Below are 19,379 nucleotides of genomic sequence, written 5' to 3'. Positions count from 1 at the left end.
GACCTCAACGAAATATTCAGCGATGCAAGGCTAACCAAGCTATTTATGGATATTGAACGAAAACGAACTCTCTAGTCTTTGCTAAATCATACCACGAAACTCACAACTTGGATGGGAACAGAAGTGTAGGCCTACAGAAAGCGGGCAGATTAGTTCCATACTGTGGTGGTTAATCTAGTATTTATCACACTATAAAGTCATTATCATTATTATAAACGTACACATATCAAATGGCACAAACGTAACAAGAATTACTTAGAATTATACCATTATTCAAATAATAGAAGAGGGATTACTATAGGTTCCTACAGTAAGCTGAACAATCCTCAATGACGTATAGACCAAAAATCGAGAGGGAAAAACATAATAAAAAGAAGATAAATACGATTACCAATAAACGAACAAGTCAGTAAACACTTGTGAGAGTTTGTTCTCCCAGAGAGAGAGAGTTTAATATTCAGATTAGTGGTAAATTACAAAAAACGCTAACACAGCAAATATGAACGATAGCGATTTGATAGATGGCAATACTATTCTCGACTCGAAGCAACGTATCAATAAGAAAACAGGAAAGTAAAATACAAGTTTGATTATCCTTTGAGTCAAGTACCAATGGATACCTTCAAGATATAGTTTTCCTTGTTTATTTTTCTAAAGAAAAGTGATCGTCTTGCCTGGAAGCTATAGTATAACGCAAAGTCAAGGTACAACGCACCGCCCGCTTATTTCCGAATATAGCGGACTGGCGCCATACCTTAAAAACTAACCATAGAACCATCTTGAAAATAATCTCATAATAATTCCCACACCCAAATTGCAAATTACCTTTCAGGGAAAAAATCTAAACTAACCTGAACTAGGGACGTGGCAAAAAGAACCGTGGGTGCAGTAGTACTAGTATACATGGCGGGAATTTACGTCCAGAAAAATTAAGAGTACATTTGAAAATCTTAAAAGGTTACCTCTGAAAGGTCAAATGAAGGCTTAATCTTGGAATGCTTGGTGAGAAACACACTGAAAGTTTGTGAAAAGAATAAGCTGCATTTTAATCAGTTATGGCAATAACAAATGATAATACAGATTGCCGAGATTATTACAGGAGCTAATGATATATAAATATTTCGAAATATCCAAGTGGGAGAATATGTAATAAATATTTTCAATGGCGCCATGAGTCTGACATCATGAAATCACTGCAGTTTGTATCTGGAGAGAACTTAAAGAGTATATTACCGTAATTGCTATGGATGATAATTTAACCTAACAAGGTTTCGAGAAAATTTGTTATCCAAAGATAAGACTTTTCAGAGTGAAATGGAAAGGTTGGAAATGAATACTGAAAAGGGAACTAGAAATGAATAATAAAATAATGACCTCAAAATGCTTAATGAAAGAATGAAGTGGAAAAGACTGATAAAACTGCTAATCTGGAAAAGATTAACAAAAGGCTGAAACTGGAAAGATTGATAATAATATGCAAGATTTGAAACACTGAATCGATATATTAACCCTGTAAACCTAAAATTTAAAGAAACACTAACCTACCTTCAAAATATTTTAAAAGATGAACTTTAGACCGACGTAACGAGAATGAATCATTTAACAGCTTCTTGGATGGCCAAGTTCAAAACATATAATACGAAATTAACCTTTAAAACTTCATGTATACAAACCTTATCAATTAACGCAACGTTAATCCTAACTTGGCTGCATGGTGGAGAAGTGAATCTTTTACTGTTTAACCGAACACCAACTTTGTCAAGATGATTGAGAGACTGGTGCAGAAAAGCTTGACGAAATCCTAACCTACTTCAAACGCTTAATGAAAGACTAAATTAAATTCTATACGAAAATAGTATACAATCAAAGATTTTGATGCTAAGCTCATTTGCCAGAATTTGACGAAAGTAGTTTCCATCAAACATAGTTCTTGTTTGGTTTTCGACACTGTGTAGTATCATTCCTAAATGGTAAGATGAATGGTGATGCATGGACATGAATGCCAAAGAATGTAACAAATGAACGATATATAAAATTATTCATGAAAATACTGAGATCAATAATAATATTATTGATTATATTTTGTAATATTCAGAAGGTAAAGCGAAGGTGCTATACATTACTACCCTAGTACTATACTCCTTGCATTTTAATACATTTTCATCTATTTTTGTTAAGTCATTTATTTATTTTTTAATAAGTGGTATCTCTTCTTCCTGCATTTTTAACATGACGTTAGTCCGTATTCAGAAGTGTGTATTATAAAGAAAATGATACACATCAGAGCAGGACATGACAATGGAATAAACAGAGATAATATCACTTAATGGTTCTTTGAGGTCGAAATCTGAGATAGGCCTAAAATGTTACTGAAATGGATTACGTACTATTGACTTTGAAAACCATATATGGATAGGCCTAAAATGGTTCATGAGAGGAATACGTATCTAGTGCTATGAAAAACATATATGGATAGGCCTAAAATGTTACTGAAATGGGTTATGTATTATTGACTTTGAGAAACATATATGGATAGACTTACAATGGTTAATGAAGTGGAATATTTAGTACTGACTATGAAAAACATACGCATATGGATAGGCCTAAAATAGTTCACGAGAGGAATATTCAGTGCTATGAAAAACATATAAGGATAGGCCTACAATGGTTAATGAAATGGAATATTTATTATTGACTATGAAAAAACTATAGGGATATGGCCCTATGGATAGGAACCTAAAAAACTGTTTTAATGAAAAATGGAATATTTTTCCATGACGATGAAAAAAAACTATTGGATTAAGCTAAAATGATCGGCCTAATGGTTAATGAAATGGAATATTTATTATTGACTATGAAAAACATATATGGATAAGCTTAAAATGATAGGCCTAAAATGGTTAATGAAATGGAATATTTATTATTGACTATGGAAAACATATATGGATAAGCTTAAAATGATAGGCCTAAAATGGTTAATGAAATGGAATATTTATTATAAACTATGAAAAACACAATGGATAGGCCTAAAATGGTTAGTGAAATGGAATATTTATTATAAACTATGAAAAACACAATGGATAGGCCTAAAATGGTTAATGAAATGAAATATTTATTATTGACTATGAAAAACACAATGGATAGGCCTAAAATGGTTAATGAAATGGAATATTTATTGACTATGGAAAAACTAATGGAAAAAATAGCCTATAAATGGTTAATGAAGGATGGATATTTTATTATAAAAACTAAAATGGAAAAATTTCAACAATGAAATAGGCCTAAAATCAGGTTAATTGAAATTGGAATAAAAAATTTATTAATAAACTATGAAAAACACAATGGATAGGCCTAAAATGGTTAATGAAATGGAATATTTATTATTGACTATGAAAAACACAATGGATAGGCCTAAAATGGTTAATGAAATGGAATATTTATTATTGACTATGGAAAACATTAACATGGAAATAGGCCTAAAAATGGTTTAATTTGGAAAAGGAATTATTCATTATTGACTATGGAAAACATAATGGATAGGCCTAAAATGGTTAATGAAATGGAATATATATTATAAACTATGAAAAACACAATGGATAGGCCTAAAATGGTTAATGAAATGGAATATTTATTATTGACTATGGAAAACATAAATGGGAATAGGCCTTTAAAATTGTGTTAAATTGAATGGGAATATTTATTATTGACTATGGAAAACATAATGGATAGGCCTAAAATGGTTAATGAAATGGAATATTTATTATACTATGAAAACATAATGGATAGGCCTAAAATGGTTAATGAAATATGAAAAATATTTTATTATAAACTATGGAAAAACACTATCAGGATAGGCCATGGTTAATGAAATGAAATATTTATTATAAACTATGAAAAACACATTTTTTCAGACCATTTTAGACTGTCCATAGACCTTTCCTATCCCCCAACAAGAACAACGACAAAGTAGTTTGTAGGATTACTCCCTAAGTAAGTGCAGCTTTAACCTCATTTTCTTGAGCTAAAAAATTTAACGAGACCCCCTGAAACTATGTCTAGGCTGACTTTACAAAGCTTCATTCAATCCCAACTTGATGAGAGGCTATAATTCTCAAGAGCTCAAGAAAAATACTAACCTACCTTCAAAACGTCGTTGAAGAATTTAATATTGAAAGGCTTGATAAAACACTTATCTTAAAATTCTATAATATATATATATATATATATATATATATATATATATATATATATATATATATATATATATATATACAAAAAATGAAAGAATCTGATGCTAAAATGACTTTCAAAGAATTCGATGAAAGAAAACATTTACATCAAAAATGCTAATTTTGGGCATAAGATAATTCTAACTGATAAACTTAATGAGAAAATAGTCAACTACACTTGAAATATAACTCGGGAAAACATTCTAACATATTCTTAATATTAAGAAAACGCGATGAAAATACTTCGAAATGTATAGTAATGGGATAGTATATGTCACATTTTGAATGAAAACGTAAATTTTCCTCCTTAAAATCACGCAAGCTTATATGAAGTTTCTATTTTTCGAAGCATCTAATAAAATATAACAGACCTCGTAAGATTGACCACAAAATAACCGTATGGTAACACTGCGTCCCGGGCTTCAGAAAGTTAAATAGTTACGCTGTGTAAGTTTTCGGTAAATACAAGGATATCTGGGTGTACATTTGCAACTGAAAAGTGTTTTAATAATTTACTGTAAGTGAATTACACCATTAATGTTCGAAATAGGATATTGTTATTATTGTTGAATGTAAGCCCGGGACGCAGTGTTACCATACGCAAACACCACAGGCTGGTGGACAGAGGAAAAAAAACCCGAGTATAGTAACAATGATGATTCAATAAAATAGGAAATACGGAGGTGAGGTCAATTATACTGCACTATTTGAATGTTATTCATCGCACTTAAAATAAAAATGGAAAGGCCGAGAAAGGTTGATAAAATACCACCTACGTAATAATGAATGAAACACAATGAAAAGCTAACCTTGAAAAAAGTAATATATATAAACCTCGGGGTAAAAGAAATGAATGGAGTGATGATACTGAAATGGTTAAATATAACATTATTGTAACAATGAAATCGACCACATAAGAAGGAAAGTTGACAGGAATATCCCTAAGATTTCAAAAGCAATGTTTAAAAATGCGGCAGTGTTTCATGCATCTCAAAAGGGATAATTACAATGACGACTATCAACTATTATTCCTGGAGAACAAATTCAATTTTAAAATATAGATGCGAATGTGACGAGATTGTTTTAGTGTAATTTTAATGTAATGGCTAAAAAAAAAAAATATTAAAAAATAAAGTAAAAAAATTCAGTGAAAGCAAGCTTTCTTACACTCTTGATTCTGTTTAAAGGAACACACACACCACACACACACACACATATATATATATATAGATATATATAATATTTAATAAATATTTTTTATATTAAATTAATATATATTATATTATATTAATATAAATATTATAATATATATATATATATATATACATACAGCAAAATTAATACTAAAATTCAATCATTCTTTCTAGTTATGTCGGGATTAATGATTCACAAAATGCTTCACAAATTAAATAAAACAGCATTAAGTAATGATAAACACATGCTAAGTTGGGGGATGCAATTTCGAATACTCCCATCGGTGTTCCTAATAAAAATAGTTTTCCCCGTTTTAAGGGAATTAAAATTTCGGACGGTAGCCATTGGATCAGACGACGGAGGAAACCTAATAATAATCAGACTCGGAATAATTACGAAACACAGCCTTGACGACAAATCTTGATAAGGGTTTAGTATGTCCGTGCGGAGGTTGGAGATATACGCACCTGAACACATTTTCTCGTGTCACGGGATTCCTAGATTTAAAGGAAGAAGAAGAAATAGGAAGCCATATCTACTAAAATGAAGAAGAAGAAGAAGAAGAAGAAGAAGAAGAACTGATTTCTGTCAGATGTCTCGTCGTTCTGTAAGTACTCACGCTAACTAGTTCCATCACTGAAAAGTTTTTCGACCTCTTGCGTCTCAGCAGTAACTTCGACTGACATTTCCGATAGATGCAGTCTGTCAGTCTCCAAGCAGCCTTGGATGGCGAGGCGAACCATTGTAGTTATTTTTGATAGCCTGGTTTCTTTTTGATGTCGGGCCTCCGTCATATTAAAATGCTGACGGAGAAGTGGAGTTGGCGTCTATACAACGCCATGTCTACCGAGAGAAAGGCAGGTGAGTGCCGGCAGCCGGCTTATTAACCAAGGAGGAAGATAAGAGTGGAATTCTGATTGGTGGCAGGAGTTAGAGTCAAATGAAAATCTAGTTTTCAGCTCTGGAAATTTCCATTGATCTTCTATATTAATATAAATTGACATGGGCAAGTTTAGCAAGACATTACGTGAAGATTCAACGAAAAAGGTACTAAATATTTATAAGCATCGAGAGAGAAATAATTTCCCTGGAGCTTTCAAAAATGGAAGCCATGTTGTGTATGAAGGTTATCCGTAGGGTGACAAAAGAAATTAAAAATGAAATTGTATTTTCTTCCTAAGATTAAGATAAAATGTGCAGTACATTTGTTTTTATGCATTCCGGCAGACTAATTTGGTTTATTTTCAAATGTCAACTTGGAAACCAAATGTCCATAAAGAAACCACCGGCCAAACCCCCCTCCCCAACACAACCCACACCCTTGAGTCTTATCTTGAAGTGTCCTTATCACCGACCCCGCATAATTCCATCAGCTTTGGGTGGCGCGTCTGATAAGTTGATAAGAAGGATTCTTTGTGAATATAATAGTGGATGCCCACGACACTGATGTTAACATCAATACCCGAGAAATGTTTAAATCAATATCTTTCCTTGACTGTCGATATCTCTCACAGTAAAGCAGCAATTTTGTAATTCAGAGCAAGAACACCCACGTTTTAACTGGGCTTGTTTAATTTCTGTGTTGAAATCTTAATGTCATTTTATTTGTGAGCACTCAGCAAAAGCAACCAGATGCAACTGCTTTCCAATAATAAAACAATGTAGCCACATGCTATCATTCCCCTCTCATCTTGCTAGAGAAAGGAAGGATTTGCTTATAGAGAAAGGAAGGGTTTGCTACTGAAAGGTAGTATCCATGGGACTATATAGTTCCATGGAAGTATCCTTAAATTAATAACGAACAGTAGTACTCTCCACCATGACTGCTTCACTCAACTGTATCCAGCCGTTCCACCTTAAGTTGGCATTTCATTTTCATACCAACATCTTAGGAGAGTAATTCCGTTAACGACAGCAATTACAGTATAGATGGCCCACTTGCCCTGGTACTACACACATGACGAAGACTTCCTGAGATACCCCGACGTTTGAGTCGCTGCTCCTCGAGAAAGGCCTCCTGCTCGCAGGTGGTTTTTTGAGCCTCCATCCGTGAGGGGATAGGGAACCTGCAATATAGAATAGAAACGTCATTACTATATCGTGAGGGAACCTATCTGTCTACCTCTCTACACGAGGTTCTTTTAACAGGATTAGATTATTAACTGTTTATGTACTATAGCAACTTACGGCAATTGCGCCCTTCGTCAATTTGGGCCATCCTCACTCCTTGATTTTCTTCCCTTCTGAAGTAACACGACCACTTCTGGAGTTCGTGTTACTGAGGGAAAACAACTCGAAGACAGTAGAAGTAGAACGCCTAAATGAGTATTGTATCTCATAGTTTAAAGTTTTAGTAATGGAACACATTGTTATAATAATGTACTTACAATATTATTCATTAAATCAAATTTTATAGTAATTAAATAGTATATATATATTTTTTAAATACTGCCATATTTTGAGAATCCCTGAATGTATTTATAAGAGATACATTATACAATTATGTCAGCTATTAAAAACGTTGTAGTTTTAATGCTTAGCATATAGTACTCTACCCATATGACCACGATTTTAACACAAACAACCCCCGTACTTGCTCACAAAAATTACTTAAAAAACCGAAAATACTCCCCTTCGAGTTTCCTCCTTCCCTCTCCGAGTATCCACTTCACCAAGGAGCATACACTGAAGGTTCGCTGAAGTATTTATCTCATCAAGAAAAAAAAAAAAAAAAAAAAAATGGGGCAGGGCCGCAGTAGTGAAGGACAGCTTATCTCCGATTACGAAAGCATCAGGCAATTGGAGACCAGTCATAGACCTATGTACTCTCAACCTTTTCATTAGAAAGACTTGGCTCAAGATAGCACTCCTCACACAGTTCTTTCACTTAACAGATCAGAGGCATACAACTTCCTATGCTGTAACAATTGGCCAGGAAGTGACCCAAGGTGAACCACACCACCAGTCTGTTCTAAAGCTTACTTTATCCTACCACCAAAAGTAAAGTCTCCCTTATGTAAAGACCAAGGGTTTGTTCTGTATATGAACAAATGAAATTTTTAAAATAAAATTTGTATTTTTCCTAACTGACAAACCAGAGGTCTTAACGTACATGGCCCACCTCAAGCCACCCCTCATAGTTCCTATAGTCTGTTTTTTTCCATCTGTCCATCCGCCTGTGGTGTTTTCGCATGGTAACACGGCGACCCCAGCTTTAAATAGTTACTCTGTGTGTGCGTTTTAGGTAAATAAAAGGATGTCTGGGTGTACATTTGCAACTGAAGTGTTTTAATAATTTACTGAATGCGAATTACACCGTTAATATTGGAAATAGGATACGTATTACTGTATTCAAACCCCGGAACGCAGTGTTACCATGCGCAAACACGACAGGTGGATGGACAAATGGAAAAAAACAGGGTATAGGCTGGAAGGAAAGTGTGTTGTTAATAACTGGACTACAGCTAGACGCTTGAGCAAAATCCCCTTACGTTTAAGATCTCGGGTTTGTTGGTTATGAACAATAAAAATTGATTAAAAGTTGTTGTTTTGTATTTCAAATTCTCATTATCAGGTTTACTTTAGTCAAGTGATTGATGTAAATTTTTTAGTTTATTATCATTTATAAAGTAGTCATGGATAGATACTGACTAGTTTACAAGTATGTCAGGTAGTGTAGTACAGGATGTTTTCTTATCTTAGTTCAATCATTTTACTATTTTGTTAGTGTCATATTAACAGAACACATGAAACAGGAGATAATTTATTACTTTCTCCTCCTTTAAAAAGTTTGAGACGATAACAATACATGACCCATTATGGTGATTTTTTCTATGTTTTGTTAATTTATTTATGTAGCTGAATGAAGGAGTAAAATTAAAGAACACTCTTTTAGATAATTTATTGCATGATAAATAAAGATACGTACATACATCGAACATGAGCATTATGAAAATTCTGTGCTAAAGCACACTGATGCCTGATATCAAGAAACTACATCAGTCTGTAGTCATTTTGAAAACTCTGGTGGAATGGGAACATCAAACACTATAGGCGGGTTTATTGGTACATAATTAATATTACAAGTTGAGGCATTAATGAAGATAATCTTTCCATCACTGGTGATACCATAACCTGTAAAAAGATGAATTATTAATTGAGCTAGTAACATGATAATGCTCAGTTTAGGCAAAACTCTGAAAGTAAACATCTTCAAACAGCAGGACAAAAATTTGCCCACAATAAAACATATATTCTTTAAAGTACACTCAAAACGTGGAAGGCAGTTACATGGCATCTCAAGCGTAACAATCTGTATATGCACAACATATAAAATTACTGTTGATAGAGCATCTAGTTTTGAAGGCTACAGAAGAAAAGAAAAAAACTTTCTCAAAAGCTTGAAGATTAAACTGTTGCAGCCTGAAACTTAATATAATAGTAAGGATTTGTTTTTCCAGACTTCATCTCAAACTTAGGAAAATATGAAAGATTAGTTTTTACAGACCTTGTCTCAAACTTAAGAGCCTTTCAATTATCCAAGACATTACAGTTCCCCTCATCCCTAAAGCTGGAAGCTCTCCTTTAAGGATATCTAGAGCTTTGGCAATTTCTTACTTTACAGTATTTTGTTGGCTTTTTTGCTTTACTTTTATCAAAATGAAGTTTTTATGATAAAACAAAGTTTAAGGTATACTTACCTGGCAGGTATATATATAGCTATATTCTCTGTTCCACCTGGCAGAAATTTTCAAAACTCGCGGCAATCGCTAGTAACCTATTAGTAGTTCAGGCAACCACCACCCCGTTACCGTGGCGCTAGCGCTAGGAACCGTTCCCAATTGGGCCAGATTTTCTCTGAACCCTGTCCCCTGAGGGGAGGCGGGTGGGAATTAAATTATATATACCTGCCAGGTAAGTATACCTTAAACTTTGTTTTATCATAAAAACTTCATTTTAATGTATGACACTTACCTGGCAGGTATATATATAGCTGATTGACACATTTGGAGGTGGGTCAAGGACAGCAACATTCTTAGAGTATAAAAATATTATTAAAATATTATTAAAACTCCAGGTTCCTTACCTGCTAAGGTAGCTGACTTCATAGGTCCTGCCTCTAAGCCTGCTTAAACCTTAGTAGCTCTCAACAAGGAAGTGTCCTGTATGTTGAAGAAGCTAAGACTGGAACTGACAACTGGACGTGACCAATGTGTTGACAGATCCTTACAGCCCTCTTATGCCACGGCATTCAAGCTAGTAACAGATCATTTACCTGAACTACACACACACCATCACCAGATAATACTAACACGACTGAGAAAAGTACCGCATCCTTTTCTCAGACGACCAAAAAACACAAACACCATCACCTAATAAAATCAACTAGCTTACAAGAAGGTTATGGGGTAGTAACTCCTTTGCCCAATACTGTACCCGAGGACACGTATGGACCTAGCGTCTGACAATTATCGAAGGTTGTCTGAACGTCCCTCAGATAATGAGACGCAAATATTGAATTAGTTCTCCAATATGTTGATTCAATAATTTCCTTGAGGGCTAAATTCTTTTTAAAAGCTAATGAAGTCGCCACTGCCCTGACTTCATGAGCCTTCACTTTCAAAATACCAAAGCTCTGCTCTTCACACAACATATGAGCCTCTTTAATTAATTCTCTCATGAAGAAGGCTAGAGCGTTCTTCGTCATGGGTCTAGTGGGGTCTTTAACTGAACACCACAGAGCATCAGACCTCCCTCTGATAACTCTTGTTCTTTCTAAATAACATCTCAACGCTCTCACTGGGCAGAGAACTCTTTCTTGCTCGTTACCGACCAATTCAGCTAGACCCACAACTTCAAAGGATCTTGGCCAAGGATTAGCTGGATCCTCATTCTTGGCCAAGAAACCTTCTTGGAATGAACACACTGCATTGCCGTGTCTCCATCCCACCTTCTTCGATATGGCCTGAAGCTCACTCACTCTTTTAGCAGTTGCCAATGCTACTAAAAAGATAGTCTTCTTAGCAAGATCTCTCAGAGAGGATTCCTCTAACGGTTCGAATTTGCTAGAAGTTAAATACTTCAAGACCACATCCAGGTTCCACGCAGGTGGCCTGCCTTCTGATTGTTTCTTCGTCCCAAACGACCTAATCAGATCTCTCAGATCTAGGTTATTCGAGATGTCTAGACCCCTGTGTCTAAACACTGAGGTTAGCATACTCTTATAACCTTTAATTGTCGAAACTGACAAGTGTAATTCCTTCCTCAAGTAAAGAAGGAAATCTGCGATTTGGGTCACAGAGGTACTGGATGAAGACACTTTCCTGTTTTTACACCACTTCCGGAAATTGTCCCACTTCGACTGATACACCGTGATTGTGGATGTTCTTCTGGCTCTAGCCACTGCCCTGGCCACCTCTCTAGAATATCCCCTCGCTCTGACCAGACGTTCGATAGTCTGAACGCAGTCAGACCCAGAGCGAGGGTATTCTTGTGAAACCTGTCGAAGTGGGGTTGTCTGAGTAAATCTACTCTTAGAGGAAGAGCCCTTGGCGTATCTACCGTCCATTCCAGTACCTCTGTGAACCAACTTTGGGCCGGCCAAAACGGGGCTATTAAGGTCATCCTCGTTCCTTTGCTCTCCCTGAACTTCTTCATCACTTTCCCCAGCACCTTGAACGGAGGAAAAGCGTACAGATCTAAGTTTGACCAATCCATCAGGAATGCATCTACCGCCACTGCTTCCTGGTCTGGAATCGGAGAGCAATATGTTGGTAACCTCTTTGTTCTGGCTGTCGCAAACAGATCCACTACCGGACGGCCCCACAACTTCCACAGGCTCTGGCAAACCTCCATGTGCAACGTCCACTCCGTCGAGAGAAGTTGCTCTCTCCTGCTCAACAGGTCCGCACCCACGTTCTTCTCTCCTTGTATAAACCTGGTGAGTATCACGACCTTTTCCTCTTCTGCCCAAAGCAGAATTTCTTTTGCCAGAATGTAAAGGGGAAAAGAATGAGTTCCCCCTTGCTTCCGAATATATGCCAGAGCCGTGGTGTTGTCCGAGTTGACCTGCACTGTCTTGTTTCGAATCAACTCTCTGAAGTGCTTCAAAGCCAAGAAAATTGCCCACAGTTCCTTCCTGTTTATGTGCCACTTTGTTTCGTCCTTGTTCCAAAGTCCCGACACCTCTTGAGGGCCTAATGTCGCTCCCCAACCCGCGTCCGACGCGTCGGAAAACAAGACGAGGTCTGGGTTCTTCTGCTGAAGCGACATCCCTCTTGCTAACCTGCCTGGAGTTAGCCACCACCTTAATTCCTCCTTTACTTCGGTCGGAATTAGAAACTGGAAGGAATCCGGTTGCGATTTTCTTGGCCATGAATCCTTCAGGAAAAACTGAAGAGGTCTCATGTGCAGTCTTCCTAAAGAAATGAACCTCTCTATGGAAGAGAGTGTGCCCAGTAGACTCATCCACTCTCTTGCAGAGCATCGGTCTTTCTTTAGAAAATCCTGCACCTTCTGACTGCATTGGGCTTGCCTTTCGGGGGACGGAAAAGCCCGAAAAGTCACTGCCGATATCTGAATCCCCAAATAAACTATCTGTTGTTGGGGCTCCAAATGGGACTTTCCCATATTCACTACCAGACCTAGGTCTTTTGCTAAGTCCAATGTTTGACTCACGTCCTCCAGACATTGACTTCTCGACTGGGATCTTATCAACCAGTCGTCCAGATACAAAGACACTCTGATCCCTCTTAAATGTAGCCATCTCGCCACATTGGACATCATCCTCGTGAATACTTGAGGGGCTGTGCAAAGGCCGAAGCATAGGGCCTTGAACTGAAAGACCCTGTCCTGAATCACAAACCTTAGATACTTCCTGCTTCCTGGATGAATCGGAATATGAAAGTATGCGTCTTGTAAGTCCAGAGTCGCCATCCAGTCCCCTGGACGTACCGCTGCCAGTACTGAATCGTTCGTCTCCATAGTGAACTTGGTCTTTTCTACGAAAAGATTCAGTTGACTTACGTCCAGCACTGGCCTCCAACCTCCCGAGGACTTTGCAACCAGGAACAGACGGTTGTAAAATCCCGGAGATTCGTGATCCAGAACAGGTTCTATTGCTCCTTTCTCTAGCATGGAAGCTACTTGCTCCCACAGAGCCGCTTTCTTCTCTAGATCGTTGTAATTTGCCCCGAGGGCTCTCGGAGATGTTGCGAGAGGAGGTCTTTTCACGAAAGGAATCTTGTATCCTTCCCGAGCTACGTTGACAGCCCAGGGATCTGCCTTCATTTGTTGCCAAACTTCCCAAAAACATTGAAGTCTGGCTCCCACTGTCGTCTGGAGGACCGAGTTCTCATTCTTTAGAGGGAGTCTTGGCTCCTCTTTTCGCGGGTACTCTCTTACCCCTAAAGGCGGGTCGAGCGAATGTTCTTCCCCGAAAGGGCTGTTGCAACGGTCTAGTCTCCTTTGGCGTCTTCTTCACCAACTTGGTTGGTAAGAACTTCTTAACCGAAGACGAAAGAAGATCTTGAGTGGCTTTCTGCGAAAGGGATAGAGCTATATCCCTAATCACCTCTGAAGGAAACAGCTGTTTCGAAAGGGGAGAGAACAGTAACTCCGATTTTTGAGAGTTAGAAACTCCTTTTGAGGCGAACGAACACAACAGCGATCTCTTCTTAAGCACTCCTGCTGTGAATAACGAAGCCAGCTCATTCGTTCCGTCTCTAAGAGCCTTATCCATGCAGGACATAATGCTCTTAGCTGTTTCTAAGTCCTGCGAATCCTCTTCTCCTATGGAATTCGCTAGCGCTCCCAAAGACCAATCTAAGAAATTAAAGACTTCGAAAGTCCTAAAAATCCCTTTAAATAGATGGTCAAATTCCGAAGACGTCCACCAGACCTTGGCCGACTGTAACGCCTGTCTGCGTGAGCTGTCCACTATACTGGAGAAGTCCCCCTGGGAGGAGGCAGGTACTCCCAGGCCTAGACTTTCTCCAGTAGCGTACCATACTCCTGATTTAGAAGCTAACTTAGCTGGAGGAAAAACAAACGAGTATTTTCCCGCTTCTTTCTTGTCCTTCATCCAGTCATTCACCCGTTGAAGGGCCTTCTTCGCCGAAATTGACATCGTCATTTTCAGGAAGGAGGACTTCTTTGGAGTCCTAGTCTTGGAAAACTGTGATAAGGGGGATAACGGAGCTGTCGGTTTAAACTCCCCCTCAAAAACAGCAATAAGACGTGAAGTCAGAACCTTATAATCTGAAGAAGGTTCTGTATTCTTTTCTTCAATTACTTCCAACTCTTCTTCTGCTGAAGAAATATCTTGCAAGTCGTCGTCGTATTGACGCTTCGTTGACGGACTAGCGTCCTGCCGCCTGCGTCCTGCGGCTAGCGAGGCATCGGCGTCCTGCCGCCTCTCGATGTCTTGCCGCCTGCGTCCTGCGGCTACCGATGCGTCTGCGTCCTGCCGCCTCTCGATGTCCTGCCGCCTGCGTCCTGCGTCCATCTTAGAAACGCCTGCTTCCTGTCGCCTGCGTCCTGCGTCCACCATTGGTCCTGCGTCCTGCCGTTTGCGTCCTGCTTCTTCGGCAACTACCTTCCTCCTAGCGCCAGTCCGCCCTGCGTCCTCGGCGAATGCGTCCTTGTCTTCCCTTTTAGAAGACTTAATGGGAAGGAAATCGTCCTTACGCCTCGAAGATGGTTGTTCAGTAGCATCCCAAGACTTCACCAGCACTGCCAACTTGGACTGCATTTCCCGTAAGAAATGCTTCGTACTATCCTCCTGCATGGTAGACCGAACGGGAAGGATGAGGATTACGAGCTGGACTGCGACCTAAAGGAGAGCGATCCTGTACTCTACCCGACGGAGAAATACGAGGGGCGGATATAAAGAAGATGGAGGTGAATCTCCCATGGAAATACCATGCCGAGGGGACGGGGACGTATATCACCAGTGCGTCCTGCGTCCTCCTCTAGTACGAAAAATCCTTTTTCTTCTTGATCGGCACTGCGTCCCCGTCTTCCGAGGATGACAACACCTCAGGACTACTCCAAGCCTCACTGTCTTGCGCCTGTCTCTCGAGAGCCGTTGACGTCCTGAACGTCCTCTTGAGTGGGCGAGACACCACTGCATACCTACGTTCTCGCTCGGAAGTCAAACTTCCCGAGGACGCACACTTCCCAGTTACGCCTTTTCTGCGGCGAACTGCAACAGCCTGGGAACTTGCAACAGGACTGTTCGAAGGGACGCCTGACCGTGGCAAACCTCTCTCGCCTCCCTTCGACTGTCGACATGCCTTCTCCCTTGGGGCGGGTCTGGGAGCTTGACAGAGGTCTAGGTCTAGGAGCACGAGAGAGACGATCAGACGCCCCCCTCCTCCACTACACTTTCACTGACATCGAAAGCACTAACTTTGTCTGTAAGTCGCTGTATCTGGTCGCCCATGGACGCAAGGGCAGCGAACACTTTCACAATATTTGTATCGTTCGTCTCCTCCGATACAGCAGCGGGCGCAGGAGATACCTGGGGAGAAGGAACTACCAATTCTACATTAGAAGGAGCTGGAGAGGAAATACAATCACTCCTTTTACTCGAAGAATTTGACTTCTCACTACGAGAAACAGATCTCCTTACACGATCTTTCTCAAGTCTCTCAACATATTTCATAAAGACCTTCCATTCCTTCTCTGATAAATTCTCACATTCAATGCATCTATTCTCCCAAGTACACACATTCTCCCTACATTTCTTACAAACGGTATGAGGGTCGACCGAAGCTTTCGGCAGTCTTACCTTACACCCCTCTTTTACACACACTCTCCCTAAACATTTCCTTACACTGTATGATGGTCGACCGGAGAATCCTTTCGTCAGTCTTACCTTACACCCCTCTTTTACACACACTCTATAACTACTTCCAGAGTCAGACATCTTAAAGAACAATCCAAAGCGAATGCCAAGCTAACGTTTCCGAGTACAATACCAAAATCCAAGATCAGTCAGCAACGAGAATGAAAATTCTAGCAGGGAACCACCAACAATGTTGCCGGTTCGGCTGGCAGAGAAAATCTGGCCCAATTGGGAATGGTCCTATCGCTAGTAGCGCCACGGTAACGGGGTGGTGGTTGCCTGAACTACTAATAGGTTACTAGCGATTGCCGCGAGTTTTGAAAATTTCTGCCAGGTGGAACAGAGAATATAGCTATATATATACCTGCCAGGTAAGTGTCATACATTAAAACCACTTATCCCTCTTGGCATACAGGCTTTATAAGTGAAATTGCCCTTACTGTACTTTTATTGAGGTACCATTACTGTGCTGACCGGCTCTTTTACCCAGGTGGTATTACTATAGTGACTATCCCATTTACCCAGGTATTACTGTACTGTCTGTCCCTGTTATCCAAGAATTACTGTGCTAACTGTCCCTTTTATCCAAGTGTTACTGTAGTGACTCATGCAGCAAGACAACACCTTGGCATTCAGATAATAAGATTACTTTAGTATTTGGTAAAACATATCCCTAAAAACAGAGAACACTATTGGCATCTTCCAGTAAAAGTAGATAAAGCTAGCAGTTTTTATATAATAACTATACTGCATAAGAGTATCTGTATCATTTAAAAAAAAATTATAGCTAAAGTCTCATTCCAGGTGGAGTTTCAAAGAACATGATGCTATGATGTCTGAAATTTAATGCCAACTCCCTCTCACTCAGAAGCTGAAAAATTTTATCACATATTTTGTCTCACCCTCAAAGAATACTATCAATCCAAAATATGATCAACCTCAGGTTGTCAATTTATGGAGACAGACATGCTGTGATAAATAGACCCAGCTGAAAATACAGAAAAATAATCGTTTCTAGATGGACTGAAGGGCTTTGCTGAAAACTACTAAAAACTCAACCAGGTATGTACTATGTGTATTTAGAATCAAGAGATACAACAGTAATCTGAAGATCAAAATGCAATAAACAACTCAACCTAAAGTTAATATACTCATTTTAATTTAGTACAGTACTGACATGTAATAGTGACATGATTTTTGTCAAGAAAATAGTATATGACAATACTGTACAGTCAGTATGCAATAATACAAAACTTTTTACTGTCATTATCCTATCCAATAAAGTGTAGCAATGTTGCTACCAGCCTTAATATAGTCACTGGGGTATGAAATTTAACTACAACAGTACTAAAACTTAACTAAGCTTAGATAACAATGTACCTCATGAGTCGTCTTCTATCAGCAAAAATTAAAGTACTGTATTAATGCTACAGGGTTCAAATCTTTTACATTACAAGACTATAAAAATACTGTTAATTTACTTACCTTCATGAATATGACCAAATACATGATATTTTGGTCGAACTCTTGTTTGAACTGTTGTTAAGAGTTCTACACAACCTGCCCTTACTCCAGTACAACAGAGATCACCATGACCAACTGGTGGTGTGTGCGTTATAAGAACATCTGTATCACTTGGAATGCAGTTCCATTTTTCTAGACATTGTGTTCCCCTAGGGAGATTAAATGCCCAATTGCAATATTCGGGTTGCCTGAAAAAGAAATAAAATGCTACAAACAGCAGTAAACAAGGATACAGTCCAAAATGAAATACAAAACAAAAGTCCACTTTCATAAAAATAAGCTACAACAGTATATCCACTGCCTAATTTCATGGAAATAATCAGTCTTCTATCCAGTTTCCTGCCTCAACTATGAAACCTAGATTTCACACTTTTGGCATTTACTATCTTCTATATGGCAGGTTGTCAAATGCCTCCTGGAAATTCAGATTAAAGTATATGTATTGGTCTACATTTATCATAAATACTAAATGTTCCTTTGGAGAGGCCTAAAAGGATGACCTACCATTAAGAAATTTTTATTACCTGTCTGGAATTAGACTGCTTAATTATGAGCCCCATTAAGTCACTTGCTACAACAGATTCAAGTCTCTACCCATAAACTAAATATGGTGTAATACTATGTATGTATGTGTGCATGTTCGCTAAAGACGACAAAACTACTGGACCGAACTAAACCAAAGTAAGATCATATATGTAGAATTTATAGGGGATGGTTGTTGTCCGGGTACTGCTTGATCCGGATATCCAGCCATGGTAACTTCTTTATTATTATTTGTAAAGAAAAAAGAAAGCATTACAGTATTCTGATAGCACTTTTCACGTGGATTCCAAATATACTCTTACCTTTCTTCGATGATGAAAAATAACGATATTAGGGGATGGTTTTTAACTGGGTACTGTTTTGATCCAAATATCTGGCCAAGGTAACTTCTTTAATATTAGTTGTAGAGAAAAAAAGAGAATATTATTCTGATAGAACTTTTCACAGGGAATCCAAACATGCTCTTACTTTTCTTCTATGGTGAAAAGTAACGACAATATTACAGTTCAAACAATGCCAGCCTACGGTTGCCAGCCATCAGGCGCAGTTATGTAATTATTTGTAGTAATCTTATGTTACATTGTTGTTTTTGAAACAATGACAATAACAGAGTAATCACTTTTCATTATTTAACATGAAATGACAGACCCCTGTAACATTCATCATCACATGGACTACTAAGCTCTATCATTTTCAGTACACTGTACTAGATAAATAAATCATTATTCAACATTAGTCTTGTAACGTCAAAAAATATTTTGATCTTGGTTTTAGGAGGGTTGTGGCAATGCTAGGTTGAGTATTTTGGTCATGTTAAAATCATCATTTTTATTATTATTATAATTCTGATTAATAGTAGTTGTGTTTATATAAATGTCTGGTATAGAAGAGGCATGGAAACTGAAGCAATAGTACAAGCTGAAGTGAGTCTTACTGAGAAAGAGTGGTGAAGGAAGTCAAAAGAATTTCTACCCTTAAAACAAGAATAATTATTACTGATGTTTCAGTTTCATTCTTTAATAATTCACTTTTTATACATG

General features: G+C 38.2%; 1 protein-coding gene across 1 annotated transcript in view; it reads right to left on the bottom strand.

Annotated features, from left to right (window-relative positions):
• Positions 1-9,310: 9,310 nt before the first annotated feature.
• LOC135197030 (metallophosphoesterase domain-containing protein 1-like) overlaps positions 9,311-19,379 on the bottom strand; it is a gene marked incomplete in the record, with an annotated part of 53,554 nt that continues 43,485 nt past the window's right edge. Inside the window, 2 exon segments of the mRNA XM_064223939.1 lie at positions 9,311-9,557; positions 17,758-17,984. Coding sequence (XP_064080009.1) covers positions 9,433-9,557; positions 17,758-17,984 — 352 coding nt within the window.

The sequence above is a fragment of the Macrobrachium nipponense genome, chromosome 18 (genome assembly GCF_015104395.2).
Source record: "Macrobrachium nipponense isolate FS-2020 chromosome 18, ASM1510439v2, whole genome shotgun sequence".
Lineage (NCBI taxonomy): Eukaryota > Metazoa > Arthropoda > Malacostraca > Decapoda > Palaemonidae > Macrobrachium > Macrobrachium nipponense.
The sequence above is the reverse complement of the archived record's forward strand: the minus strand, read 5'-3'. Positions and strand labels throughout refer to the sequence as shown.